This window comes from Phyllobates terribilis, unplaced genomic scaffold, assembly GCF_046119375.1.
Source record: "Phyllobates terribilis strain yellow unplaced genomic scaffold, ASM4611937v1 Scaffold_1__5_contigs__length_1240528914, whole genome shotgun sequence".
NCBI classification, from domain to species: domain Eukaryota; kingdom Metazoa; phylum Chordata; class Amphibia; order Anura; family Dendrobatidae; genus Phyllobates; species Phyllobates terribilis.
Genome location: NW_027362761.1, coordinates 1091123831 through 1091150897, shown reverse-complemented (window position 1 = coordinate 1091150897; position 27067 = coordinate 1091123831). Strand labels below are relative to the sequence as shown.

Below are 27067 nucleotides of genomic sequence, written 5' to 3'. Positions count from 1 at the left end.
GAATGAAAAGCAGAAAATTCAACCTGGCAGGATCCCTGCTGAGAATCCGGCACCAGGTGGTCGCCCGCGCTCTACTACATTATTCCAATTCATTATTTAGTGTTTCTATCCAAAATTATTTTCATTTACAAGTGTCCATAATAAATGGATGCGAGGGATTAGTTAAACATCTAGAAAGGAGACGCAAATCCTATCAACCTTATAAGATATATATATATACTCTTTCGTCTAGGCGCTAAATATATAGGAAGGTGCCCCCGCAGCGTTGAATGAGGTTTCTTTTCTTTCTGCAAAAACCCACCTCAAATTAGGCTGCATTTAGAAATAAATTGTGAGTAATGAGGGGGGCTTGTGTGCCGGATTCCATTGTGAGCCAAGTCCCAGGAGACGCAGCGCTCAGCCTCTATATTGGTGACAATGGCTAGTAGTGAGTGGCAGGGAGCCCCGCTCATTAGCTGCCTTGTGACCCTGGGGGCTGGGAGTGACAGCCGGGGGGCTCTAGCAAGCTGCCAGACATGCACATAGGGAGACCACCAGAGAATGACTTCACATGAGAGAAGGCAGGAGCAGCCCCCAACTTGAGATAGACCCCAGCCCTCCTAGCTGCTGCAAGCTGCACTTATGTCAGGACTTGGAATCACCGCTCAGCACTGGAATTTCCTAAGATCTCAGCAAGTTGCTCTGTGAATTGTGACCTGCTTCTGTTTGCTCTGCCTATACAGAAGTCAGAGACCACCAGCAGCAGATACCCCCAAACCCTGGGGCTATAGAAAACACAGACCAGAGCCACCCAGTAATGCCCCATCACAGGAGCAGCACCATGTGTTGGATAGGATTCTGGGTTGAATGATCTGCCAGTCTCTTCATGCCCTTCTGCCTCCATGTATATGGTGGACCTGTGTGCAAATTCAATGGGTGATTTTTAGAAAATCCAGATATAAGTACACTGCAAAGTGACAACTTTTTTTGTTCTTACGTTTGGCCACCGTGGAGTGACTATGAAGTTACTGGGATGCTACTTGATGCTTTCCTTCTTTACTTGGGGTAATGCCAGGGCACAGGGGGAGTACTGCCATGGATGGGTGGACACTGCTGGCAATTACCAGGCAGGATTCCAGTGTCCTGAGGATTTTGATACCGCGGACGCTACTATCTGTTGTGGGTCATGCTCGCTGCGCTATTGTTGTGCAGCGTCAGATGCCAGACTGGAGCAAGGCAGCTGTACCAATGACAGGGAGCTGGAGAACACTGGAGTCACTGCCCGTGAGTATCAACGCCCTGTACTGTCATCTATGCCTATTAGGGCTTGTTCACATGTTGACTATTTGCAGCAATTTTTCCATTCGTTTATTTTTTTGCGCTAAAAAATGCAACGATTTACAGTCCCATCATAATGTACATAGTTTGCAAAATGTCATCCCCCATGCTGTGTTTTTTTCCTTGCATTTTTAAACCGTCAGTGCGTTTTTTCATATTTGCAGCATGTCAATTTTTTCAGCGTTTTTCACCCATTCGAATGAAATGGAAAAAAATGCATGAAAAAATCATGAAAAACCCACGTTTTTCCTGCCAACACTTGCGTTTTTCATACGGAAAAACACGCTCTAAAGACACCCTGTGTGAACATACTCTTAGGGCACTAGAAGTCCCAGCACACTACATTTTCTGATTGCAATGGATGCAAATGGCAATTTTTTTTAAATAATACTAATCAATGATGAATTATTGATAACAATAAGGCTGGAGCAGCCCGGTGACATATTTTGCGCAGCAGCATTTTTCAGAAAAATTGCACGACCAAAAACATTTATGGAACTTTACTGCAACTTGCAAAAGCGACATAAAATCCGACACATTTGGAGACATTTGCGACTGTCTGGCAGTCGGCGGTAGATCGCAGGGTGTAATGTGACACCACAGGAAATAATTAGATGAGATGTTGCGATGCGACAACACAATCTCAATGTTGCGCAACACGTCACTACGTAGCCATGGCCGAATCATTGCATCTATTTCCAGCCTAATACTGCGGAGGACATAGCAACAAAAAGGGAAATTTAGTTACAAACTACATTGCAGAAGTGATTTATCAGATTGTTAGTCCTGATAGTTACACTGTTGCCGCTATGGCTAATGGAAAGCAGGACATGGGCTAGTAGTCAGCATTTGCCAACAGGTATAACAGGCAGTGCCGATAGCGCAGGACTCCTGGTATAGAAGTATGGATTTTCCAACAAAATAATAAATAACCAATATTTCAGCATGGAATCATTGTATTACTGCCAAGTACCCAAAGTAGACAATATGTCATATGTAATAGCCCTCGTCTACTGTTAATCCTGCCAAGAAAAATACTTAATTAATTTGTAGAATATTCACAAGAACAAACTTTCTGCTGTGGATTTTTCTGAAACAAAATTTGCTACAAATTCTACATGTGTTACATGCGGATTAGTCGGTGATTTGCAGTGGATTTTATCCTATGCACTGCAGTCCACACTGGAAATCCACATGATAAATGTGACATTAAAATCTGAACTGTAGGTCAATTTCCGCAGCAGATATTTTGTTCTGCCGCGTTTGGATCAAATCTGGTGTAAACTCATCCATTTGGCTACTACTGTAATACGCTGCAGATATTCTGCCTCCAAATCTGGAAGGAAAATCCATGTCGTGTAACATTACAAGATTGGTAGAAACATATATATATATATATATATATATATATATATATATATATATATATATAGGTCCACAAAATGATCAGTGACTTGGATAGCATTTTGAAACCTATTCAATAAATCTATCTATCCATATCTATCTATCAATAGTATCTGTATATCATCAATTGCATCGGTCTATTGTATCTATCTCATATCTATGTATCTATCATCAATTTTATATATCTATCCTCTATCTATATATATTTATCAATTGTGTCTATCTATCTTATCTATTCATCTATTGTCAATTGTATCTGTCTATTGTATGTATCTATCTATCCATATATCTATCTATTGTATCTATCTATTCATGTATCAGTAATCAATTTTATCTATCTGTCTATCTATCTATCTCAATCTTCAATTTATCTGGATCCAGTCTTATCTCCAGTGTTTTCCACCTGCTGCTTTCCCTAACTCCAGACAGCAGGAGTTAGGGAAGTCCTGTAATTTATTCTTACATTCTCTTCTTCTAAGACCGAGCAGAGTCACATTCCTTTAAACAGTAACCATCGGTTTAATTTTTTTCCATACATCAATACTACATGTGAAAATAAGAATTTTTGTGATACATCTCATCAGACATATCCTCTTCTTTCTCTTCCTGGACTGATTTTCCATTTTCAAAATTCCCAGTTAAAATCTGTATTTTCGGTGAAGACAGGCTTTCCCATTACTGAGATAGTTGGTGCTCATAAAGTTCTATGGAGAACTGTAACTGTCATTTCAGGAGAACTTGTAGCAGAATCTCTGCGTCTGCCTCGTCCCTCTCCATAGAACTTTAAAAGCACCAACTGCCATCTCCTATCTCAGTAATGGAAAATCCGTCCTCACTGAACACAGATTTTACAGATTTTAACCCCAAATTTAGAGTGAATGAACCATCAAAGAGGAGAAAGAAGCAAATTTCTCTGCTTAGATATATTACAAAGTTGTTTCTTTTCATGTGTACTATTGACTTAAAAAAATTAAAACAATGGTCACTCGTTAAACTAGAGATAAATTGCTTTTTATATCCGGTCCATAACTGAGGTCTAGAAGGCTATCTTGTCTTTTGAGGGTTTCCGGTGACTGGTGCCTTGATACCTGGTGCCACTATGCTTACAATCCACCATTTTACTATTGCTTTTCTATTTTAAACTTTGCTTAATTTTACCTGATCAGATATATAATCCCAAAGAAATTATTCTCCCAATCCACAGGGTATTTCTAGCTACAGTAAAAACAAAATACATATTTTTTTATACAGTATCCTCATAAGTCCTCATTCATGTTTTTTTTTTGAGTAAATAATAAATGGCTTGCTTTTTATCGGTGTGCTGGTCTGATTCCACCATCAGCGTGGCACTTGTTTTTCTCGTACGTAAAAAAAAAAGTTTCTCCTACCTGAAAGGGCCTGTTCAGATGAGCATATTATCGGTCCATGTGGTGTTCGTATGCACAACAGGTAGCCAAGTGGGCGTGGCATACAGACAGGACAAGGATTACTGCACGGTAATGTAGCAGTTCACTTGATCATATTCCGATTCAGATTTGCCCATTATAAGTCAACGGGTGAAAATAAAATAAAATCACATACAAGTTACCATCCATATGTCATGCGTTTTTCATGGATCCTTGAAACTGTATTTGGCCTTCATTATTTATTAATTAATTTGTGGGAAAACACGAATACCATACGGATGTACAAAATGGACATTCCGATGGCACATGGATATAAAAACGGACATATGGATATGATGCAAAAACGGACAAACTGAACACAAAATGGATGTAAAAATGTCACTTTTTTCAGGATGAAAAAATGGACAATTTTGCATTCACTCGTCTGAACTGGGCCTTAAGTACTAAAAACGGACTCAATGGCACATGCATGGCATCTGGTGCTGTCCATTTTTTCACAGACCGATTGATTTGCTTTGGCAAATTTGATCCATACGTGAGTCAGATAAAAAATGGACTTCTCTTAGATATGTGAATAGCCCCGTAGACTATAATGGGTACATGTTCTATCTGTGAAAAACAGACATGTGAAAGAGGCCTAAGGGGAAAAATAGCGTCTCAGTATCCTATTACTATATGTATGTAGGTAGTGAACCTTTGGGCACAGTCAGACGGCAGAGCTCCCGACCAAAGCGACATGTACGGACTGGCCAGCTGCTCTCCCGACCTGAGCATCATACAAGGACTGGCTGGCTGCTCTCCTGACCCGAGCGTCATGCACGGACTGGCCAGCAGCTCTCCCGACCCGAGCGTCATGCACTGACTGGCCAGCGGCTCTCCCAAACCGAATGTCATGCACAGACTGGTCGGTGACTCTCCTGATCTGAGCGTCATGCACAGCCTGGCCGGTGGCCCTCCTGACCCGAGCGTCATACACAGACTGGCCGGCGGCTCTCCTGACCCGAGCGTCATGCATGGACTGGCCGGCGGCTCTCTTGACCCGAGCGTCATGCATGGACTGGCCGGCGGCTCTCCTGACCCGAGTGTCATGCACGGACTGGCCAGCGGCTTTCCTGACCTGAGGGTCATACACGGACTGGCCGGCGGCTCTCCTGACCCCATCATTATGCTCTGGTTGTGAGAGCTGCTGGCCAGTCTGTACACTGTGTTCCGATCTCGATTTATACGGTCATCTAACTGCCCCCTTTTATAGATGTATTCTATTTTTAATAGTAATCATATGATTTCTCACAGACACCCGTACAGCAGAGTGGAGTTTGCTATGTGTCACAACTCTATGTGAAATGATGGTTTGTTATCTGTGGTATTACATCGGACCTTCTGCATCTACAGTAAAGTAGCTCAGAGAGTTAGATCACTGCGCACACTCCATCCAACCTCAAAGAGTTAATCGACAAATTCAGCTCTGCTATTTGTGCTTACAGTACACACCTCTATTGGAGAAATGCATCCCCCCTTCATATCATGGATTTCTTTCTATACGACCTCTTACTCGTATTTGTGCTAGTACAGTATATTTTTATTTCTTGATCTAAATCCTAAAAGTCATCCAGGAAAAAAATAATAATCTTTTCTTTGTGCGCCCTTGGCACAGCCTCAGTCAGTCGTAAATTTCTGTAAAACCACTTGAGTTAAGCAATGCATAGAATCTCTTGTGCAGCAATGTGTACTGCTCGAACCAAATTACCTAGGGTGAGGCCTGTAATACTATACCCAGACCTCCTGTACAATACTTCACAGCAAACTCGTCCCAGTGGACGGCCTTTTATGCCCTGTCTGAAGTGCATTTTAATATGTACAGTGCAAAAGGCCATTAATTTTAAGCTCTGTGACAGAAGTAGCACTATGCCTGATAATGTTAGATTGAATTTCATACAATAATATCCTTTTATTATACACCTATAACATATATCCAAACACTCTAATGGCCTTATTATCAGTCGGCCTACAGGGGCCATCGGTAAAACAGTTAACTGACTGCATACAGCGAGTGGGAGTGAGTCATGGATATGTCTGTGCATAATAATCTTGCTGTTAGTAACTTCCCTTGGGCTTTTACAAATGCAATTAACAATCGCCCAACATGAATTAGTATACAGGAGTTTGCAAATAGTTTTTCAGAAAGGAAGAGGACTAGAGCGCCATCTATTGGGTGTAGCAATCCTAAAAGTCAATATCGACCCTCCGAGCCTTGCCACATGACTTAGGAATAAGAAGCCAAACCAGACACTCCATTTGCAGACACATGTTTCAGGTTTTTTGCCCTCATCAGTGCAAAGCAGGTTATCCAGTTTCACTGGATGAGAGGCCTCTGACAGGAGGTCAAAAGCACTTTACATACATTAGATGGCTGTCATCTCAGCTTGCCTTCCCATACTCAGGAGCAATTGCTCTGACTAGCACTCTTGTGCTGTCTATTAGAGAGCCAGCTTATCTCCAGGTGAAGCAAAGAATCGTCAGTCTGATATAGGACATGCCGGATCCTTATCTCCCCCAATAATCAATTGTCAAGGGCTCCGGTACATATTGGCTTTCTGCCAAACCTGTCGGTATTGGCAGGTTTGGCCAACGTCAGTCAAATGTGTATTGGGGGCTTAAGGGGTAGAGTTTCTCATTGTGGAGAGTGCCTAGTTAGAGTAGGAAGTCCTATAGGTCATGCAATGATCCTCTGGGCATTTTTAATAGCCTCTTAAAAGAAAGAGAGAACAAGAACTCTAGCGCCACCTATTGGAGGTAGCAATTTTAAAAGTCACTATCAATATATACAGTCATTTGGAATAAGTATAAATACATGAATATATATAAAATATATATAAGGTAACTTGCAAAATGTAAAAAACTGTGACAAAATGTTTCTATGTTTTATTGGCCCAAATGCATATAAAGTAAATAAAAAGAAACTTTGTAAAAAGCCATGATTATAAAATGGCAGAACAAGGCCTGATACAATAACAAGCTTACACAATTGCCAGCAGCATGCAAGAGGGGTCTCATGGTGCCACTGCTACATGCAGCCAAAGACCACAACCTACAAGCTGCGAGTAATGAGCAATCAAGTTTGCTTCTGACACCATGGCTCATTCACCCTGAAAATGGCAGCCACACCGGCCGTAATGTAGGGGTTCAGCCCTTACTGGACATTGAATGACAATGTGGCTTTAAGAGACCATGCTCCACTCTGGATTTTGCTTCTGGACTAGTTGCCTCCCCCTCCTGTTGTTTTTGGTGTGTGCTGTGAGAGGGAGATGAATCAGGAAGCAAAGACCTCGTGTGTGTATGAGGTATCAGAGAGACTTTTGCTGGTTCCCTGATAAGGAGAGACTATGAGGCACTAATATACTCTGGAAAGATAAAAGTTCGGACTATTGCAAGATTTGTTGTCCAAAGGTCCCTTCTGTAGAACAGCTTCCCTTAAGACTGGTGACCTAAGGTAACAGACAACACAGAGTGCAAGCCATCTCTCATCATTGAAAGTGAAACAAGACTTGCCTACCTGCAGAGGAAAAGAGATCCAATATATAGGAGAAAGAACTGAAGTGTAACTCATTTGACTCAGCTACAACCAAAAGAAGCAGCAGCTGTCTTTCTGTTCCTGACCTGCACAATTGTGAGTGACTCACCGGTGGTTAACTGTGTTAGGGTTTAGCGCAGTTTTCTTTAGTTAGGACGCTGTAGCAGCGTGGTCCTATTAGTGGAAAGCCAGATAGAGAATTAGCCTAGAGTAGTTTGTGAAACTTGATTTGTACTGTTTGTATTGAGCTTTCATAGCCATAGCTAGAGCATAGTTTTGTGACTCGCTTCAGCTATTTCTTCCTATATTGATGTTATTAATATTATCATTGTAAATACTGTTATTCTTATCTCCCGGCATATAAGCCCTTTGTACATAATAAAGCCTGTGTTTTGTTTCTGCCTCCTTGTCTGTTGTGCCGTACATGAATCCTGCTTTGCGGTGTTCTTCGGACACAGCTACTGTAACATTTCAGCTCATTCACCCTGTAAATGGCAGCCGCACCGCCAGTACATCTTAGCCTATTCACCCTGCATGTGGCAGCTGCACTGCAGGTAACATTTCAGCTTATTCACCCTGTATGTGGCAGCCACAATGCCAGTAACATCTGAGCCTATTCACCCTGTATGTGGCAGCCGCACCGCCGGTAGCATTTCAGCCTATTCACCCTGTATGTGGTAGCCACACCGCCAGTAACATCGCATCTTATTCACCCTGTATGTGGCCACCGCACCGTCCGTAACATCTCAGCCTATTCACCCTGTATGTGGCAGTCGCACCGCTGGTAACATCTCAGCTTATTCACCCTGTATGGGGCAGCCACACCACCAGTAACATCTCAGCTTATTCACCCTGCATGCGGCAGCCGCACCGCCAGTAACATCTAAACCTGCTCACCCTGTATGTGGCAGCCGTACCATCCGTAACATCTCAGCCTATTCACCCTGTATGTGGCAGCTGCACCGCCGGTAACATCTCAGCTTATTCACCCTGTATGTGGCAGACGTGACGCGCCCCCTGGGACATATTCCTTTTTGAGGGGAATACCCGGCACCGGATCAGATGGGGGGTTGTAGTCTCCGAGCGGCTGTGACCCGGTCCCGTGCCCAGGGCGTCAAGCTCAGGGTTATGTGGCAGTCTTTACTGATGTTATTAAAGTTCGTTGTGTCGACTACGCCACCCGTTGTGATGCGGTCACTGTGGCCGCCGCTGCAGCAGGGTCCGCTGAGGCTGATGGTGGATGCGCAGCTTGGTGGGATAACCCCCAACGGGAGGGGTATAGCCTCAGAGGGGACAGGCGCAGAGGATGGGGGTTGTGGTGGTGCGGTGCAGCCGGTAATGATGACAGACTCGGGTAGTGCAGTTAAGGGTCTTTACTTACTGCAGATGTTCCTGGTCACTCTAGCTCCAAGTGACCTCCCGAGCCGTGCTGCGTCCACCAGGTCCTGGATCCGGCCAACCCCCAAACAAGTCCGGAGCGTGGCCCTGAGCTCTCCCTCTGTCCTTACTTCAGCCGTCCCCACCAGTGATTCACCTAAGTCCAGCTCCCTCGGGCCTTCTGTTGGGCAACCTTTGGCCTAAGGTTCCCTGACCCTTCCTGTGGTGTGCCTTCAGGGTGAATGTAGTGGGTGACCGTGACAGACACTGCCCACGGTCTCCGGTCTCTGGCTGGGGAATGTCTTTGCCCCCACCAGCTTGGGTTCCGGTACCCTTCTGCTGACTCCTCACCCGGTGTTCTTATTTGGGTTCTTGGGTCCCTTCTTTGTCCCCCTCTGGGTCTTTCTTCACTCCACTCTCTCTCTCTCCAGGGCTGCTGTTTCCTGCTCTCTGCATCTGACTTGTCCTCTGCAGCTGACTGACCCTGATTCTAAGTTGGTGCCCTCCTTATATATCCCTCTATGTGTGAGCTCAGGTGACCAGCACCCAATGAGCTCCTACCACTACCCAGACTGCTCCCCCTATCTGCCCCTACACTACATGGGATGTTCCTCCCCCCTCCCACTCCAGCCAGGAACAGGCTCGGTCGCACCTGCACATTTCTAAGTGGGAGTGCCGTCGGCCTGCTCCTCTGGAATGGGATGTATGTAGTGCATGCAGTCTATCTGAGCTCAGTTCCACACTCCATCCTTACCCGGGAGTGGAATATCACACCTCTGGGTTGAGGTGCAATACTCCTGTAGCAGCCGAATCCTCAGGGTGCTACATTCCCCCCTGGTAAATCACAGCACGTCCTCGGGCTGCAAAGACAAAAACACCAAAACATACAAATTTTTATAAACATATAAAACATATAAAATATTATATATATATAACTTTTTCATATAGACATCATTATAACATTCTCGTCGTCTCTTTCTTTCTTCCTCCTCTGGTCACCGTGCAACTCGTGACCAGGTAAAGTGCGACAGTCTTTTGATAAGCAGTTTCTCATAAAACCAGTAGGGGGCGCCTTAGGAAGCGCAACTATGTACAGGGAAGTTTTGGCCGTTCTCAGTCCCCGGCCAAGTAAAGGGAATGGGATGGCTGCTCACAGTCCTCAGCCTGGTTTGGGTAGGGGACACACGGGTTAAACTGTTCACTGGTCCCAACGGGGACTAAACTTTAAAGCAGCCACGGTTACTTGGGTACCCCGACGGGTAACTATTTACATCTCCTTTGTACTATTTCAGTCATAGTACCTTCTAGCCTTGAACCCGTCCGGGTCTTCTGGCTCCTCCTCCCTACACCGCAACTCCTCCTCTGTCAGGCGATGCACGTGGAGGGCGTAAGGTCCCTTGGCACACTTGTGCCGGGTGAACGTTACCTCGTCACCGACGTAGAGGTCACGGCCTTTGTGACCCTCTGGCAGGTGAGACTCGACATCCCGTCGGGTAACGAAGACGTCACCCATGGTGTTCCGGTCCTTTATGAAGCCCCACCCATGCTGCGCATTAAACTTTATTACCGTCCCGATGGTACGGGGACGATCTGCTGCATAGGGGTCCCTTCTGGTCCGACTCTTTTGCTCCGCGCTGCGGGTCCGGGCCCATTGCTCTCTGGCCCGCCTCTCCTCCCGCTCTCTCTTGAACTCTGCCAGCTGTTGACGGCAACACTCGGTACGCTCTGCTGCAGCTGCCCGAGTCTCTCCGGTGAACCCCATCAAATCTTCTCCCGTGGGGTCCCACACGAACTGGGCTTCCTCGAGTGGAGGCGAGACCCGAGTCACGGACTTTGGAGCCGGGATCAGGGGCTCACACAGGGGACCTAACTTCTTTTGTCGCTCCAGTTCCAAGAATTCTTTGGGCCAGATGAAGGGCCGCCCGTCCGGCCACGCTAGCTGGCTGAAGGGGTCCTCTCCCAGACTTGGCACCCTTGATGTTACGGGTGCGGGCGCGATGGTGGGGGCGCCCAGGTTGCCCAGGCCTTGCGGCCAGGCCTGGGGCATCTGGAAGGTAAATGGAACTGTTAACACGGCGGCACCCTGGGCCACCTGGCCTTGCGACCAGGCCGGAGGCTCCGCGGAGGTAGATGGCTCTGCTGGGGATGCGGCGCCCGGAAACGCTAGGCCTTGCGACCAGGCCGGAGGCTTCCCTTCCTTCGCCACGCTCCGGGTCACGACGCGTGACGTCACTGGGGTCGCGACGGCGGCTTCCGGTCGGGGCCTAGTCGGTGGCGGTGTCATGGCGGTCTCGGGTACGGCCGGGGGACCTTCGGGCTCTGCGACGGGGAGCTGGGGCAGGTGGGTGGTCTTCCGGTATGGGGTATAGGCGTCCCCCTTACCTGCTGCCATACGTCTCGCTCCCTCTTCTGCGCCGTCTCCGGCCTTGGGTCCTCCCGCGTCATCCGCAGAGGTAGTCGGTGTCTTCTTCCAAGGGAGCGGGTTCCGTGGACGGATTCCAGCTTGCTGGGCCATCTCCCGGCCCCACTCCGCCAGGATCTCCCTCTGCACTCGGGCCATCCTTCCCGCGAGGCCCTCCAGGGCACTCCGCGCGCACTCCCGATCTCGGGGAAGCTGCGCCAGGATCTCCGCTAAGCCTAGCGGGGTTGTTGACTCCAGCAGGCTCCTGACCATCGGGTCGGTGCTGCTCTGCTCTGCTTCCGGCAGGCTCCTGGCCAGCGGGCCGGTGCTGCTCTGCTCTCCTCCTTCTTCCTTTTGCAGGCTCCTGGCCAGCGGGCCGGTGCTGCTCTGCTGCCGCTCCATTCCCGGGTCTACTCTTCCTCTTCTCGACTCCGGGTGCTCTCGCTCTGGACACCTTGCCTCCGGGTGCGCTCGTTCTAGACTGCTCCAAGCGACACCCATCTTTGCTCTCTTCTTTCGTCTCCTCCCACTTCGAGGGCGGTCCCGGGGCAACTCGGTGACTGTCAGCTCCAGGGGTAGTTCTTTCACGCTGACTGACACCTCCAGCATCACAGTCTCTGTTGGTGGGGGCGGTTTCCACTTTTGGCGCCATTTTCTGTCCCGGCCCACGATGGGAGGTGGCCTCTTGCCCTCCTTTGGCACGCCCATAATGGCGTCCGCTGCTCTTCCAAGGCGGGAAATCTGCGGTTTTGGCGGGAAGCGTCGCCCAGTGGCGGGAAACTCTGCAGATGGCGGGAACAAGCTGGAAATGGCGGACAATCGGCGGGAAACGACTGGTGATGGAGTCCGATGGCGTGGACCCTCCGGAACCGGCAGGAGTCTTCTTTCTGAGGTAAACTTGCACTTTTCTTCAGGCACGCAGTACCCGGGTGTTGCGGGCACGTAATCCTGCCGACTACGCCAAAGTTGACGCGCCCCCTGGGACATATTCCTTTTTGAGGGGAATACCCGGCACCGGATCAGATGGGGGGTTGTAGTCTCCGAGCGGCTGTGACCCGGTCCCGTGCCCAGGGCGTCAAGCTCAGGGTTATGTGGCAGTCTTTACTGATGTTATTAAAGTTCGTTGTGTCGACTACGCCACCCGTTGTGATGCGGTCACTGTGGCCGCCGCTGCAGCAGGGTCCGCTGAGGCTGATGGTGGATGCGCAGCTTGGTGGGATAACCCCCAACGGGAGGGGTATAGCCTCAGAGGGGACAGGCGCAGAGGATGGGGGTTGTGGTGGTGCGGTGCAGCCGGTAATGATGACAGACTCGGGTAGTGCAGTTAAGGGTCTTTACTTACTGCAGATGTTCCTGGTCACTCTAGCTCCAAGTGACCTCCCGAGCCGTGCTGCGTCCACCAGGTCCTGGATCCGGCCAACCCCCAAACAAGTCCGGAGCGTGGCCCTGAGCTCTCCCTCTGTCCTTACTTCAGCCGTCCCCACCAGTGATTCACCTAAGTCCAGCTCCCTCGGGCCTTCTGTTGGGCAACCTTTGGCCTAAGGTTCCCTGACCCTTCCTGTGGTGTGCCTTCAGGGTGAATGTAGTGGGTGACCGTGACAGACACTGCCCACGGTCTCCGGTCTCTGGCTGGGGAATGTCTTTGCCCCCACCAGCTTGGGTTCCGGTACCCTTCTGCTGACTCCTCACCCGGTGTTCTTATTTGGGTTCTTGGGTCCCTTCTTTGTCCCCCTCTGGGTCTTTCTTCACTCCACTCTCTCTCTCTCCAGGGCTGCTGTTTCCTGCTCTCTGCATCTGACTTGTCCTCTGCAGCTGACTGACCCTGATTCTAAGTTGGTGCCCTCCTTATATATCCCTCTATGTGTGAGCTCAGGTGACCAGCACCCAATGAGCTCCTACCACTACCCAGACTGCTCCCCCTATCTGCCCCTACACTACATGGGATGTTCCTCCCCCCTCCCACTCCAGCCAGGAACAGGCTCGGTCGCACCTGCACATTTCTAAGTGGGAGTGCCGTCGGCCTGCTCCTCTGGAATGGGATGTATGTAGTGCATGCAGTCTATCTGAGCTCAGTTCCACACTCCATCCTTACCCGGGAGTGGAATATCACACCTCTGGGTTGAGGTGCAATACTCCTGTAGCAGCCGAATCCTCAGGGTGCTACAGACGCACCGCCAGTAACATCTTAACTTATTCACCCTGTATGTGGCAGCCGCACCACCGGTAACATCTCAGCCTATTCACCCTGTATGTGGCAGCCGCACCGCCGGTAACATCTCAGCCTATTCACCCTGTATATGGCAGTCGCACCGCCGGTAACATTTCAGCCTATTCTCCCTGTATGTGGCCGCCGCACCGTCCGTAACATCTCAGCCTATTCACCCTGTATGTGGCAGCCGCACCGCTGGTAACATCTCAGCTTATTCACCCTGTATGTGGCAGCTGCACCACCAGTAACATCTCAGATTATTCACCCTGTATGTGGCAGCCGTACCGCCGGTAACATCTCAGCTTATTCACCCTGTATGTGGCAGCCGCACCGCCGGTAACATCTCAGCTTATTCACCCTGTATGTGGCAGCCGCACCGCCAGTAACATCTAAACCTGCTCACCCTGTATGTGGCAGCCGCACCATCCGTAACATCTCAGCCTATTCACCCTGTATGTGGCAGCTGCACCGCCGGTAACATCTCAGCTTATTCACCCTGTATGTGGCAGACGCACCGCCAGTAACATCTCAACTTATTCACCCTGTATGTGGCTGCCGCACCACCGGTAACATCTCAGCCTATTCACCCTGTATGTGGCAGCCGCACCGCCGGTAACATCTCATCATATTTACCTTGTATGTGGCTGCCGCACCGCCGGTAACATCTCAGCCTATTCACCCTGTATATGGCAGTCACACCGCCGGTAACATTTCAGCCTATTCTCCCTGTATGTGGCCACCGCGCCGTCCGTAACATCTCATCCTATTCACCCTGTATGTGGCAGCCGCACCGCTGGTAACATCTCAGCTTATTCACCCTGTATGTGGCAGCCGCACCACCAGTAACATCTCAGCTTATTCACCCTGTATGTGGCAACCGCACCGCCGGTAACATCTCAGCCTATTCACCTTGTATGGGGCAGCCACACTGCCGGTAACATCTCAGCCTATTCACCTTGTATGGGGCAGCTGCACCACCAGTAACATCTCAGCTTATTCACACTGTATGTGGCAGCCACACCGTCCGTAACATCTCATCTTATTCACCCTGTATGTCGCAGCCGCACCGCCGTTAACATCTCAGCCTATTCACCTTGTATGGGGCAGCCGCACCGCCAGTAACATCTCAGCCTATTCACCTTGTATGGGGCAGCCGCACCACCAGTAACATCTCAGCTTATTCACCCTTTATGTGGCAGCCGCACCGCCGGTAACATCTCAGCCTATTCACCTTGTATGGGGCAGCTGCACCACCAGTAACATCTCAGCTTATTCACACTGTATGTGGCAGCCGCACCACCAGTAACATCTCATCTTATTCACCCTGTATGTGGCAGCCGCACCGCCAGTAACATCTCAGCCTATTCACCCTGTATGTGGCAGCCACGCCGCCGGTAACATCTCAGCCTATTCACCTTGTATGGGGCAGCCGCACCGCCCGTAACATCTCAGCCTATTCACCTTGTATGGGGCAGCTGCACCACCAGTAACATCTCAGCTTATTCACCCTGTATGTGGCAGCCACACCGTCCGCAACATCTCAGTTTATTCACCCTGTATGTGGCAGCCATACCGTCCGTAACATCTCAGCCTATTCACCTTGTATGTGGCAGCCACACCGCCAGTAACATCTCAGCCTATTCCCCTTGTATGTGGCAGCCGCACCGGCGGTAACATCTCAGCCTATTCACCCTGTATGTGGCAGCCGCACCGCCAGTAACATCTCTGCTTATTCAACCTGTATGTGGCAGCCACACCGTCAGTAACGTCTCAGCTTATTCACCCTGTATGTGGCAGCCGCACCACCGGTAACATCTCAGCCTGTTTACCCTGTATGTGGCAGCCACACCGCCGGTAACATCTCAGCCTATTCACCTTGTATGTGGCAGCCGCACCGCCAGTAACATCTCTGCTTATTCAACCTGTATGTGGCAGCCACACCGTCAGTAACGTCTCAGCTTGTTCACCCTGTATGTGGCAGCCGCACCACCGGTAACATCTCAGCCTGTTCACCCTGTATGTGGCAGCCATACCGTCGGTAACATCTCAGCCTGTTCACCCTGTATGTGGCAGCCGCACCACCAGTAACATCTCATCTTATTCACCCTATATGTGGCTGCCGCACCATGGGCTCCTATCATAATGCTGTGTGAGAGGGGTGCAAAATACTGAAGAACATTCATACAACTATCATTCCTATGGCGTTACTTAGTATTAAAGTGAGCTTGTAAACAATATTGTTTAATAATCTCTATTAAAAACACCAAACCCCGTGCAGTGGGAGTGTAAAGTAAGACACTATATCTGGATTGCCAATAAACTGATTTATGCAGATACTTAGTGATACGGGTATATCCAGAATAAGTGGATGAGTCCAGTAGACCTATGCAAAATATTGCCTGTGCATCTACTCAATGATATACAGTACAGAGCAAAAGTTTGGACACACCTCATTTAAAGATTTTTCTGTATTTTCATGACTTTGAAAATTGTACATTCACACTGAAGGCATCAAAACTATGAATTAACACATGTGGAATTATATACTTAACAAAAAAGTGTGAAACAACTGAAAATATGTCTTATATTCTAGGTTCTTCAAAGTAGCCACCTTTGATGACTCCTTTGCACACTCTTGGCATTCTCTTGATGAGCTTCAAGAGGTAGTCACCGGAAATGGTTTTCACTTTACAGGTGTGCCCTGTCAGGTTTAATAAGTGGGATTTCTTGCCTTATAAATGGGGTTGGGACCATCAGTTGTGTTGTGCAGAAGTCTGGTGGATACACAGCTGATAGTCCTACTGAATAGACTGTTAGAATTTGTATTATGGCAAGAAAAAAGCAGCTAAGTAAAGAAAAACGAGTGGCCATCATTATTTTAAGAAATGAAGGTCAGTCAGTCCGAAAAATTGGGCAAACATTGAAAGTGTCCACAAGTGCAGTTGCAAAAACCATCAAGCGCTACAAAGAAACTGGCTCACATGAGGACCGCCCCAGGAAAGGAAGGCCAAGAGTCACCTCTGCTTCTGAGGATAAGTTTATCCGAGTCACCAGCCTCAGAAATCGCAGGTTAACAGCAGCTCAGATTAGAGACCAGGTCAATGCCACACAGAGTTCTAGCAGCAGACACATCTCTACAACAACTGTTAAGAGGAGACTTTGTGCAGCAGGCCTTCATGGTAAACTAGCTGCTAGGAAACCACTGCTAAGGACAGGCAACAAGCAGAAGAGACTTGTTTGGGCTAAAGAACACAAGGAATGGATATTAGACCAGTGGAAATCTGTGCTTTGGTCTGATGAGTCCAAATTTGAGATATTTTCCAACCACCGTGTCTTTGTGCGACGCAGAAAAGGTGAACGGATAGACTCTACATGCCTGGTTCCCACCGTGAAGCATGGAGGAGGAGGTGTGATGGTGTGGGGGTGCTTTGCTGGTGACACTGTTAGGGATTTATTCAAAATTGAAGGCATACTGAACCAGCATGGCTACCACAGCATCTTGCAGCGGCATGCTATTGCATCCGGTTTGCGATTAGTTGGACCATCATTTATTTTTCAACAGGACAATGACCCCAAACACACTTCCAGGCTGTGTAAGGGCTATTTGACCAAGAAGGAGAGTGATGGGGTGCTACGCCAGATGACCTGGCCTCCACAGTCACCAGACCTGAACCCAATCGAGATGGTTTGGGGTGAGCTGGACCGCAGAGTGAAGGCAAAAGAGCCAACAAGTGTTAAGCATCTCTGGGAACTCCTTCAAGATTGTTGGAAGAACATTTCCGGTGACTACCTCTTGAAGCTCATCAAGAGAATGCCAAGAGTGTGCAAAGCAGTCATCAAAGCAAAAGGTGGGTACTTTGAAGAACCTAGAATATAAGACATATTTTCAGTTGTTTCACACTTTTTTGTTAAGTATATAATTCCACATGTGTTAATTCATAGTTTTGATGCATTCAGTGTGAATGTACAATTTTCATAGTAATGAAAATGCAGAAAAATCTTTTAATGAGAAGGTGTGTCCAAACTTTTGGTCTGTACTGTACATGAAAAATCTGATGTACTAATACGAGATAGATAATGAACTTATAGATAATACAAAATAGGTCAGGAATACTGGAGGGAAATAATGTCCCAGGTCACACCTGAATAAACCTATAAGACACTGGATAAATACCTAGGCTGATACTGCCTTGCCGTGGAGGTTGGGTCTCTAGATATGCGAGATGTGGCACCCCCGCTCAATGGTGGCTCTCCCTTTCTCTCCCTAGTTATCCCTATTCAAACCCACTTATACAATACAGATATATTTGCATATAGACAAAATGAGGATAAAGGTGCAAGGAGAGCCCATTATAATGATTAACAAAGATGATGACTTATCATTGATTGCTTGTTAGCATGTTTGCCTCTTTGCCTCAACACGTTTCACCTTCTTGTAGCTTCATTAGGAGGTTAGATGTCTGAGATCTGAAAATATGATCACAGACCCATTCTGGTGCTATACAACTCCATTAATTCCGCAACAAATTAGAGACATCATCATCACTGATCCCATTGGGGCTCACAATCTAGATTCCCTATCAGTATGTCTTTGGAGTGTGGGAGGAAACCGGAGAACCCGGAGCAAACGCACGCAAACACGGGGAGAACATACAAACTCCATGCAGATGTTGTCCTTGGTGGGATTTGAATCCAGGACCCCAGCGCTGCAAGGCTACAGTGCTAACCACTGAGCCACTGTGCCATGTATCTCCATGGTTACATACTACAAACAAACCCTGTAATGGTGTCCAATTCATCCCCTCTCCTGTTGTCTGTCAGCAAAATGAGGGAGTAGGTGAAATGAAACAAATTACTGCAGAATCAGACTAGACACAATTTTAACAATATACTGGAAAAAAAATTCCAAAAGCGGTCGGTGAAAGTCCACCACAAAAAATAAGCACAGTTCTGCAATTGATTTTTGAGTTTGTTTTTACATCGTTCATGACCTTGCAATATGATTCTCCAGGTTAGTACAATTATGCTGAACCAAACCTGTAGAGTATTTTTTTTAGAGGTGGAAAAAAAATTGTGTTTCTGTTGCCATTTTTCCAAAATCCGGAACATTTTCCTATTTTCCATCACTATGGAGGTGTAAGAGAGTTTGTATTTTTGCATGGGGAGATGATGTTTTTATTGATACCATTTTGGGGTAGATATGATATTTTGAGGACATCTTGTTGCACTTTTTTGCAGAGTTGAGGTGACCAAAACCAAAGCAATTCTGGAGTTCCTTTTTTTTTCTCTTAGGCCACGGCTCCACTATCAGTATTTGGTCAGTATTCGGTCAGTATTTTATCTCAGGAGTAGGAGCCAAAACCAGGTGAGGAACAATCAGAGAAAAGGTATAATAGAAACAAGTCACCAATTCAGCATTTATCACCCAGTCCTGGTTTTTATCACCCACTCCTGAGAAAAAATACTGACCGAATACTGACCAAATACCGATAGTGGGGCCGTGGCCATTACGGTGTTTACTGATTGACTTAATTTATTGTATTTTTTGACAGATTGTACTTTTACAGATGGAGCAATACTAAATATTTTTATTAGTTTTGTTTACTTTTTATTTTAATGAGGGTGATTCAAATGTGTGTATATAGTGCTTGGCATAAATGAGTACACCCCCTTTGAAAAGTAAGATTTTTAGCAATATCTCACTATGTCATATGCAAACAATTAAAAAAAAAATTTGATATGACTTAGTTACATAGAAAATTTTTTAACCCATAATATGAAAGTATTACAACTTTATTAATATAACTTTCATTACAAAATCTTCAGTTTTACGAAACTTAGTTGATCTAAAAATGAATGCACCCCATAACAAAACCTACCACATTTAGTTCTTTTGCTATGACCTCTATAATTTTAAAGATAACAGTAAGTCTTTTAGGCATGGAATGAACAAGTTGGCGATATATAATTTTCCATTCTTCAAGAACGACCTCTTTTAGAGCCTGGCTGCTGGATGGAGAGTGATGACAACTTGTCTCTTCAGAATTCCCTATAGGTGTTCGATTGGGTTCAGATCAGGAGACACTTGGCCACTGAATCACTTTCACCCTGTTCTTCTTCAGAAATGCGACAGTAGATGTGTGTTTTTGATTATTGTCATGTTAGAAAAGTGCACGTCTACCAAGGGCACTGAATGATTGTACCATCTTCTTTTTCAATATAGAGCAGTACATCTGTGAATTTATGATAACATCAATGAAATGTATCTCCCTAATATCAGGAGCCCTCATGCAGCCCCACGTAAGTACACTGTCACCACCAGTGAAACATGGTGGTAGCAGTGTCCTTACGTGAGACTGCATGACAGCTGCCTGTGAGCTACATTTCATTGATATTATCGTGAATTCACAGATGTACTGCTCTATATTGAAAGAGAAGATGCTACCATCACTTTTGGTAGACGTGCATTTTTTCAAAATGCACGATGCCTACAGGGTCTTGTCTAAATTGTTTTTGTGTTCAGTAACATATTGATTAAAATCTTACTTTTCAAAGGGAGTGTAGTCATTTATATTTAGAACTCTATACATATATGATTTTTCCTATATATTGCAATACTGTGGTATTACAATATATAGTACAAGCAATAGAACAATCGCAAAATCAAGTTCTTTAACCACTTCGCGCCAGAGCCTGTTTTTGCCTTCGTGACCGGGCCAATTTTTTCAATTCTGACCACTGTCACTTTATGAGGTAATTACTCTGGAACGCTTCAACGGATCCCCCTGATTCTGAGACTGTTTTTTGTGACATATTGTACTTCATGATAGTGGTAAAATTTCTTTGATATCACTTGCGTTTGATTGTGAAAAAATCGGAAATTTGGTGAAAATATTGAAAATTTTGCAATTTTCAAACTTTGAATTTTCATGCCCTTTAATCAGAGAGATATATCACACAAAATAGTTAATAAATAACATTGCCCACATGTCTACTTCACATCAGCACAATTTTGGAACCAAAATTTTTTTTTGTTAGGAAGCTATAAGGGTTAAAAGTTGACCAGCGATTTCTCATTTTTACAACAAAATTTACAAAAACATTTTTTTTAGGGACCACATCTTATTTGAAGTGACTTTGAGGAGCCTTTATGACAGAAAATACCCAAAAGTGATACCATTCTAAAAACTGCACCCCTCAAGGTGCTCAAAACCACATTCAAGAAGTTTATTAACCCTTCAGGTGCTTCACAGGAATTTTTGGAATGTGGAAGAAAACAATGAACATTTAACTTTTTTTCACAAAACTGCTACTTTAACCTCAAATTTTTAATTTTCACAAGGGCAGCCAGAAAAAATGGACCCCAAAATGTGTTGTGCAATTTCTCCTGAGCACGCTGATACCCCATATGTGGTGCAAAGCCACTGTTTGGGCGCACGGCATGGCTTGGAAAGTAAGGAGCGCCATTTGACTTTTGGAATGGAAATTTGACTGGAATGGATAGCGGACGCCATGTTGCATTTGGAGAGCCCCTGAGGTGCCTAAACAGAGGAAACCCCCAACAAGTGACCCCATTTTGGAAACTAGACCCCTCAAGGAACTTATCTAGATGTGTGGTGAGCACCTTGAACCCCCAGGGGCTTCACAGAATTTTATAATGTTGAAGTGTGAAAATAAAAAAACACATTTTTAACACAAAACTGCTACTTTAGCCTCAAATTTTTAATTTTCACAAGGGCAGCCAGAAAAAATGGACCCCAAAATGTGTTGTGCAATTTCTCCTGAGCACGCTGATACCCCATATGTGGTGCAAAGCCACTGTTTGGGCGCACGGCATGGCTTGGAAGGTAAGGAGCGCCATTTGACTTTTGGAATGGAAATTTGACTGGAATGGATAGCGGACGCCATGTTGCATTTGGAGAGCCCTTGAGGTGCCTAAACAGAGGAAACCCCCAACAAGTGACCCCATTTTGGAAACTAGACCCCTCAAGGAACTTATCTAGATGTGTGGTGAGCACCTTGAACCCCCAGGGGCTTCACAGAATTTTATAATGTTGAAGTGTGAAAATAAAAAAAACACATTTTTAACACAAAACTGCTACTTTAGCCTCAAATTTTTAATTTTCACAAGGGCAGCCAGAAAAAATGGACCCCAAAATGTGTTGTGCAATTTCTCCTGAGCACGCTGATACCCCATATGTGGTGCAAAGCCACTGTTTGGGCGCACGGCATGGCTTGGAAGGTAAGGAGCGCCATTTGACTTTTGGAATGGAAATTTGACTGGAATGGATAGCGGACGCCATGTTGCATTTGGAGAGCCCCTGAGGTGCCTAAACAGAGGAAACCCCCAACAAGTGACCCCATTTTGGAAACTAGACCCCTCAAGGAACTTATCTAGATGTGTGGTGAGCACCTTGAACCCCCAGGGGCTTCACAGAATTTTATAATGTTGAAGTGTGAAAATAAAAAAAACACATTTTTAACACAAAACTGCTACTTTAGCCTCAAATTTTTAATTTTCACAAGGGCAGCCAGAAAAAATGGACCCCAAAATGTGTTGTGCAATTTCTCCTGAGCACGCTGATACCCCATATGTGGTGCAAAGCCACTGTTTGGGCGCACGGCATGGCTTGGAAGGTAAGGAGCGCCATTTGACTTTTGGAATGGAAATTTGACTGGAATGGATAGCGGACGCCATGTTGCATTTGGAGAGCCCCTGAGGTGCCTAAACAGAGGAAACCCCCAACAAGTGACCCCATTTTGGAAACTAGACCCCTCAAGGAACTTATCTAGATGTGTGGTGAGCACCTTGATCCCCCAGGGGCTTCACAGAATTTTATAATGTTGAAGTGTGAAAATAAAAAAACACATTTTTAACACAAAACTGCTACTTTAGCCTCAAATTTTTAATTTTCACAAGGGCAGCCAGAAAAAATGGACCCCAAAATGTGTTGTGCAATTTCTCCTGAGCACGCTGATACCCCATATGTGGTGCAAAGCCACTGTTTGGGCGCACGGCATGGCTTGGAAGGTAAGGAGCGCCATTTGACTTTTGGAATGGAAATTTGACTGGAATGGATAGCGGACGCCATGTTGCATTTGGAGAGCCCCTGAGGTGCCTAAACAGAGGAAACCCCCAACAAGTGACCCCATTTTGGAAACTAGACCCCTCAAGGAACTTATCTAGATGTGTGGTGAGCACCTTGAACCCCCAGGGGCTTCACAGAATTTTATAATGTTGAAGTGTGAAAATAAAAAAACAAATTTTTAACACAAAACTGCTACTTTAGCCTCAAATTTTTAATTTTCACAAGGGCAGCCAGAAAAAATGGACCCCAAAATGTGTTGTGCAATTTCTACTGAGCACGCTGATACCCCATATGTGGTGCAAAGCCACTGTTTGGGCGCACGGCATGGCTTGGAAGGTAAGGAGTGCCATTTGACTTTTGGAATGGAAATTTGACTGGAATGGATAGCGGACGCCATGTTGCATTTGGAGAGCCCCTGAGGTGCCTAAACAGAGGAAACCCACAACAAGTGACCGAATTTTACAATCTACTCCTCTGTATAAATTAATCTAGTGGTGGGAAAATAAGTAGATAGGTAAATGGTCACTAAACCCATAGATGAATTCCCACAGAGGTGTCATTTCTATAATGGGGTCACTTCAGGGGGGATTATGCTGTTCTGGCACTTTTCAGAGTACCAGAGCTAAAGAATCCCCCCTGAAGTGACCCCATTTTGGAAATGAAACCCCTCTGGGAATTCATCTATGGGTTTAGTGACCATTTTAACTCGATGGATGATTTCCAGAAACAAGCACGCAATGGAAGGTTTAGATTCTGGAGAACCCCCCCTGGAAATTAAGTGAGCTCTACTCGAATGTGTCATTCACTAAATGAACCAAATGTTTGAATGACAAATTGGGATACATTTTTACAGTTTAAAAACGTGGTTCTGTGTGGAAGATTTTAAAGCAGTCAGTGACGCATAAGGCTGGCAATGATGGGCATTGTGGGCAATAGTAGCGGGTATCACGCCTCATTCCTCTCTTAGTACATACACGACATCTTTTCTGGGGGTTCCTTCTTGTTTCCGTTGCTGGAATAAGTGCAATAAAATGTCGCTCAGTGAGTCTTTTCACATCCTCAGATTCTAATGGATGAGCGGGGCTAACACTTTGAAAGAGAAGATTTTCAATTACCTTTTCTTGATAATCAAGAAAAGGATCTGAATTTCCTGCTTTTTTGTACAACACAAAAGAATTGTATGTGGCCACCTGAAACAAATAAATAACCAACTTTTTATACCAGGTATAGGACTTTCTTGATACCTGGTATGGCTGTAGAACCTGGTCTGCAAGGTCCACACCCCCCATGTGTTTGTTGTAGTCAATGACTGACACAGGTTTTTGCTTCGGAGTGGTGGATCCTAGTTCTACAGTGGCCCTTGTGGCATCTGTGTGGATGAGGGGTATGCTGGTGTAATAATTGTCCACATATAGATTGTAGCCTTTTTGAAAAAATGGACTTATCAGCTCCCAAACAATTTTTCCAGATGTCCCCAGATAAGTAGGGCATCCTGGTGGGTTTAGTTGGCTATCTTTCCCCTCATATATGCGAAAAGCGGATGTGTATCCGGTTGAACTTTCGCACATTTTATAGAGCTTTATTCCAAACCTTGCCCTTTTAGATGGGATAAATTGCTTGAGGTGCAGTCTTCCTTTGAATTTTACAAGGGACTCGTCTATAGAAATATTTTGTGTTGGGGTGTAGAGGCTTAAGAATTTTTCTGACAAATTTTCAATGATGGGTCTAATTTTATATAACCTGTCATGTTCTGGGGCATTTCTGGGCAGGCACTGACTATTGTCGTTAAAATGCCAAAACCGCATGAGCATTTCATAACGGGTCCTAGGCAGAATGACTGAAAACATAGGGGTGGCTTGAACAGGGTGGTTGGACCAGTAGGATCGAATGCTCGGTTTTTTAACAAGCCCCATGGCAAATGTAAGTCCTAAAAAATTTTTTATTTCCGGGACATTAGTTGGTGTCCATAAATTTGCCCTAGCATAGTAAGATCGGGGATTCTGGCTTATGAATTGGGACGCGTATAAATTTGTTTGCACAACAATATGCTCTAGCAAGCTGTCTGTAAAAAAACAAATTAAAAAAATGAATTGGTCCAAAATCTTCCACCTCCACATTTATACCAGGAATGGCGTTGAAATCAGGGCTGAATGGAGCAGCCGAATCTGAAGCCTCCCATCTGGGAAATGCTAGATCATGTGGCAACGCCCCTTGTACACTGGCGTGCGCCAATTCACTAGTAGCAGGGACAGCGCTTGTACTGGGCAGTGTTCCCTGATTTGGAGACGTTTCTCCAGTAGCGCTATTTGCCCCTATTGCTGTACTGGTCCTTGGGCTTGAGGATGGAACAGAATCACTGCTCATTTCTGGGCTCTCAGTGTCGCCGCTACTAAAACCCTCAAAATCCATATCTCCATCTGAGATTGCGCTGTCATCAGTGTCAGAACACAGCAGGGCATACACCTCCTCTGCGGTATAAGTCTGACGGGCCATTTTATTTTTATATTTTTTGACTGGACTGAACGGACCGGACTGAAAGGACGGGACCGGACTGGACTGACCGGACTGATCTGACAGGACTGACTGACTGATGTGACAGGACTGACTGACTGATCTGACAGGACTGACTGACTGACAGATCTGACAGGACTGACTGACTGACAGATCTGACAGGACTGACTGACTGACAGATCTGACAGGACTGACTGACTGACAGATCTGACTGACTGACAGATCTGACAGGACTGACTGACTGACTGACTGACAGATCTGACAGGACTGACTGACTGACAGATCTGACTGACTGACAGATCTGACAGGACTGACAGGACTGACTGACAGATCTGACAGGACTGACTGACAGATCTGACAGGACTGACTGACAGATCTGACAGGACTGACTGACTGACAGATCTGACAGGACTGACTGACTGACAGATCTGACAGGACTGACAGATCTGACAGGACTGACAGATCTGACTGGACTGATCTGACAGGACTGACTGATCTGACAGACTCACTAACCCTAACTCTTACTTTCTTTTTTATTTTTTATTTTTTTTACTTTCACAGTGGCAAGGCTGACAGCTCTTGTCACACTGTTTCTCCTCTGCTCTCTCACTGAGATCGGAGGAGAAACAGCATTTATCAGGCAGATCGCCCGGGAAAGTTTGTTGCTAAAACAAACTTCCCTGGTGATCTCTCTGATTGGCTGGTGTGACGCTGACATCATCGAGACCTGAGCCAATCAGGTCTCGATGATGTCAGAGGTCACAGCACCGGGATCCCCGCCGCTGACAGGTATGTGGGGGGTCCCGATCGCCGACCACCGGCTGTCCCTATCTTTTAAATGCCGCGATCGCTATGGATCGCGGCATCTAGAAGATAGGAACAGGTTAACATCATGGGGACCTGATCCAATCAGGTCCCCATGATGCCACATGTCAGAGCTATCGCTCTGAACCGGTACCGCAGCGCTAGCAGGACCCTGGGGGTCCTGAGCGCTGCGGGACCACCCACCGTTTTTAAACGTCGGCGCTGCACAGAGCCCAGGCAGCGCCGACGTTTATGTACAGTGGGCGGTCCTGAACCGGTTAAGGGTACTAAAAAATAAAGCAGGGAAAAATATATATATATATTTATTTATACATTTAATTTCTTAGTTCTCATAGGGGTCTTGAATCTGCAATCGCCCCAGCTGCTATGACAACCCATTGGCAGCCCACGATCGCATCGCTTTAAATGTCACTGTTAAAGATTGACTGCGATATTTAAAGAGGACCTTTCACCAATTTTTCAGGTTGAACTGGAGCAACGATGTAATGGTGGGTGCAAAGCTGAATAAAAAATTTTTTTGTGTCTTTTTTTTCTTTTTTTCTTTCACTTCTTTATTGCGCATATATTAGCAATCCAAATATTTTGCACTTTGAGTTTTAAGTCCAAGTGGTTATTATTAGACAGTTTTCACTGGGGGTGTGTACTTCTTCTCCCTGTATGATGCTGCCCAATCATAAGCAGGCAGCAACACTCAGGAGAAAAAAGAACACACCCCCACCATACCTTAGCACAGTTTTCTCAGTGTGTGAGATGTAGAACATCAAACAGCCCTGATCTCCTGGTCTAACCTCTTGGAAAGCACAGGTGACTAACACCTTTCAGCTAAGGTCCATGTTGTGTTGGGAGCGGTAGCACAGCTGAGTATCGGCTGTCCTCATATCATAGCACTGTCTACTCTGCTGTACTGCTCCTCCTCAACACAGTAGTGTTCAAAATAATAGCAGTGTGTTCAAAAAC

At 46.1% G+C, this 27067-nt stretch overlaps 1 protein-coding gene across 1 annotated transcript in view; it reads left to right on the top strand.

The window, feature by feature from the left end:
• The first annotated feature begins 390 nt into the window (after positions 1 to 390).
• Positions 391 to 27067, top strand: part of SHISA3 (shisa family member 3) — a 63683-nt gene continuing 37006 nt past the window's right edge. Inside the window, exon 1 of the mRNA XM_073645573.1 lies at positions 391 to 1263. Within this exon, the coding sequence (XP_073501674.1) occupies positions 999 to 1263 (265 nt within the window). The 5' untranslated portion in view covers positions 391 to 998. The remainder of the gene's footprint in view (positions 1264 to 27067) is intronic.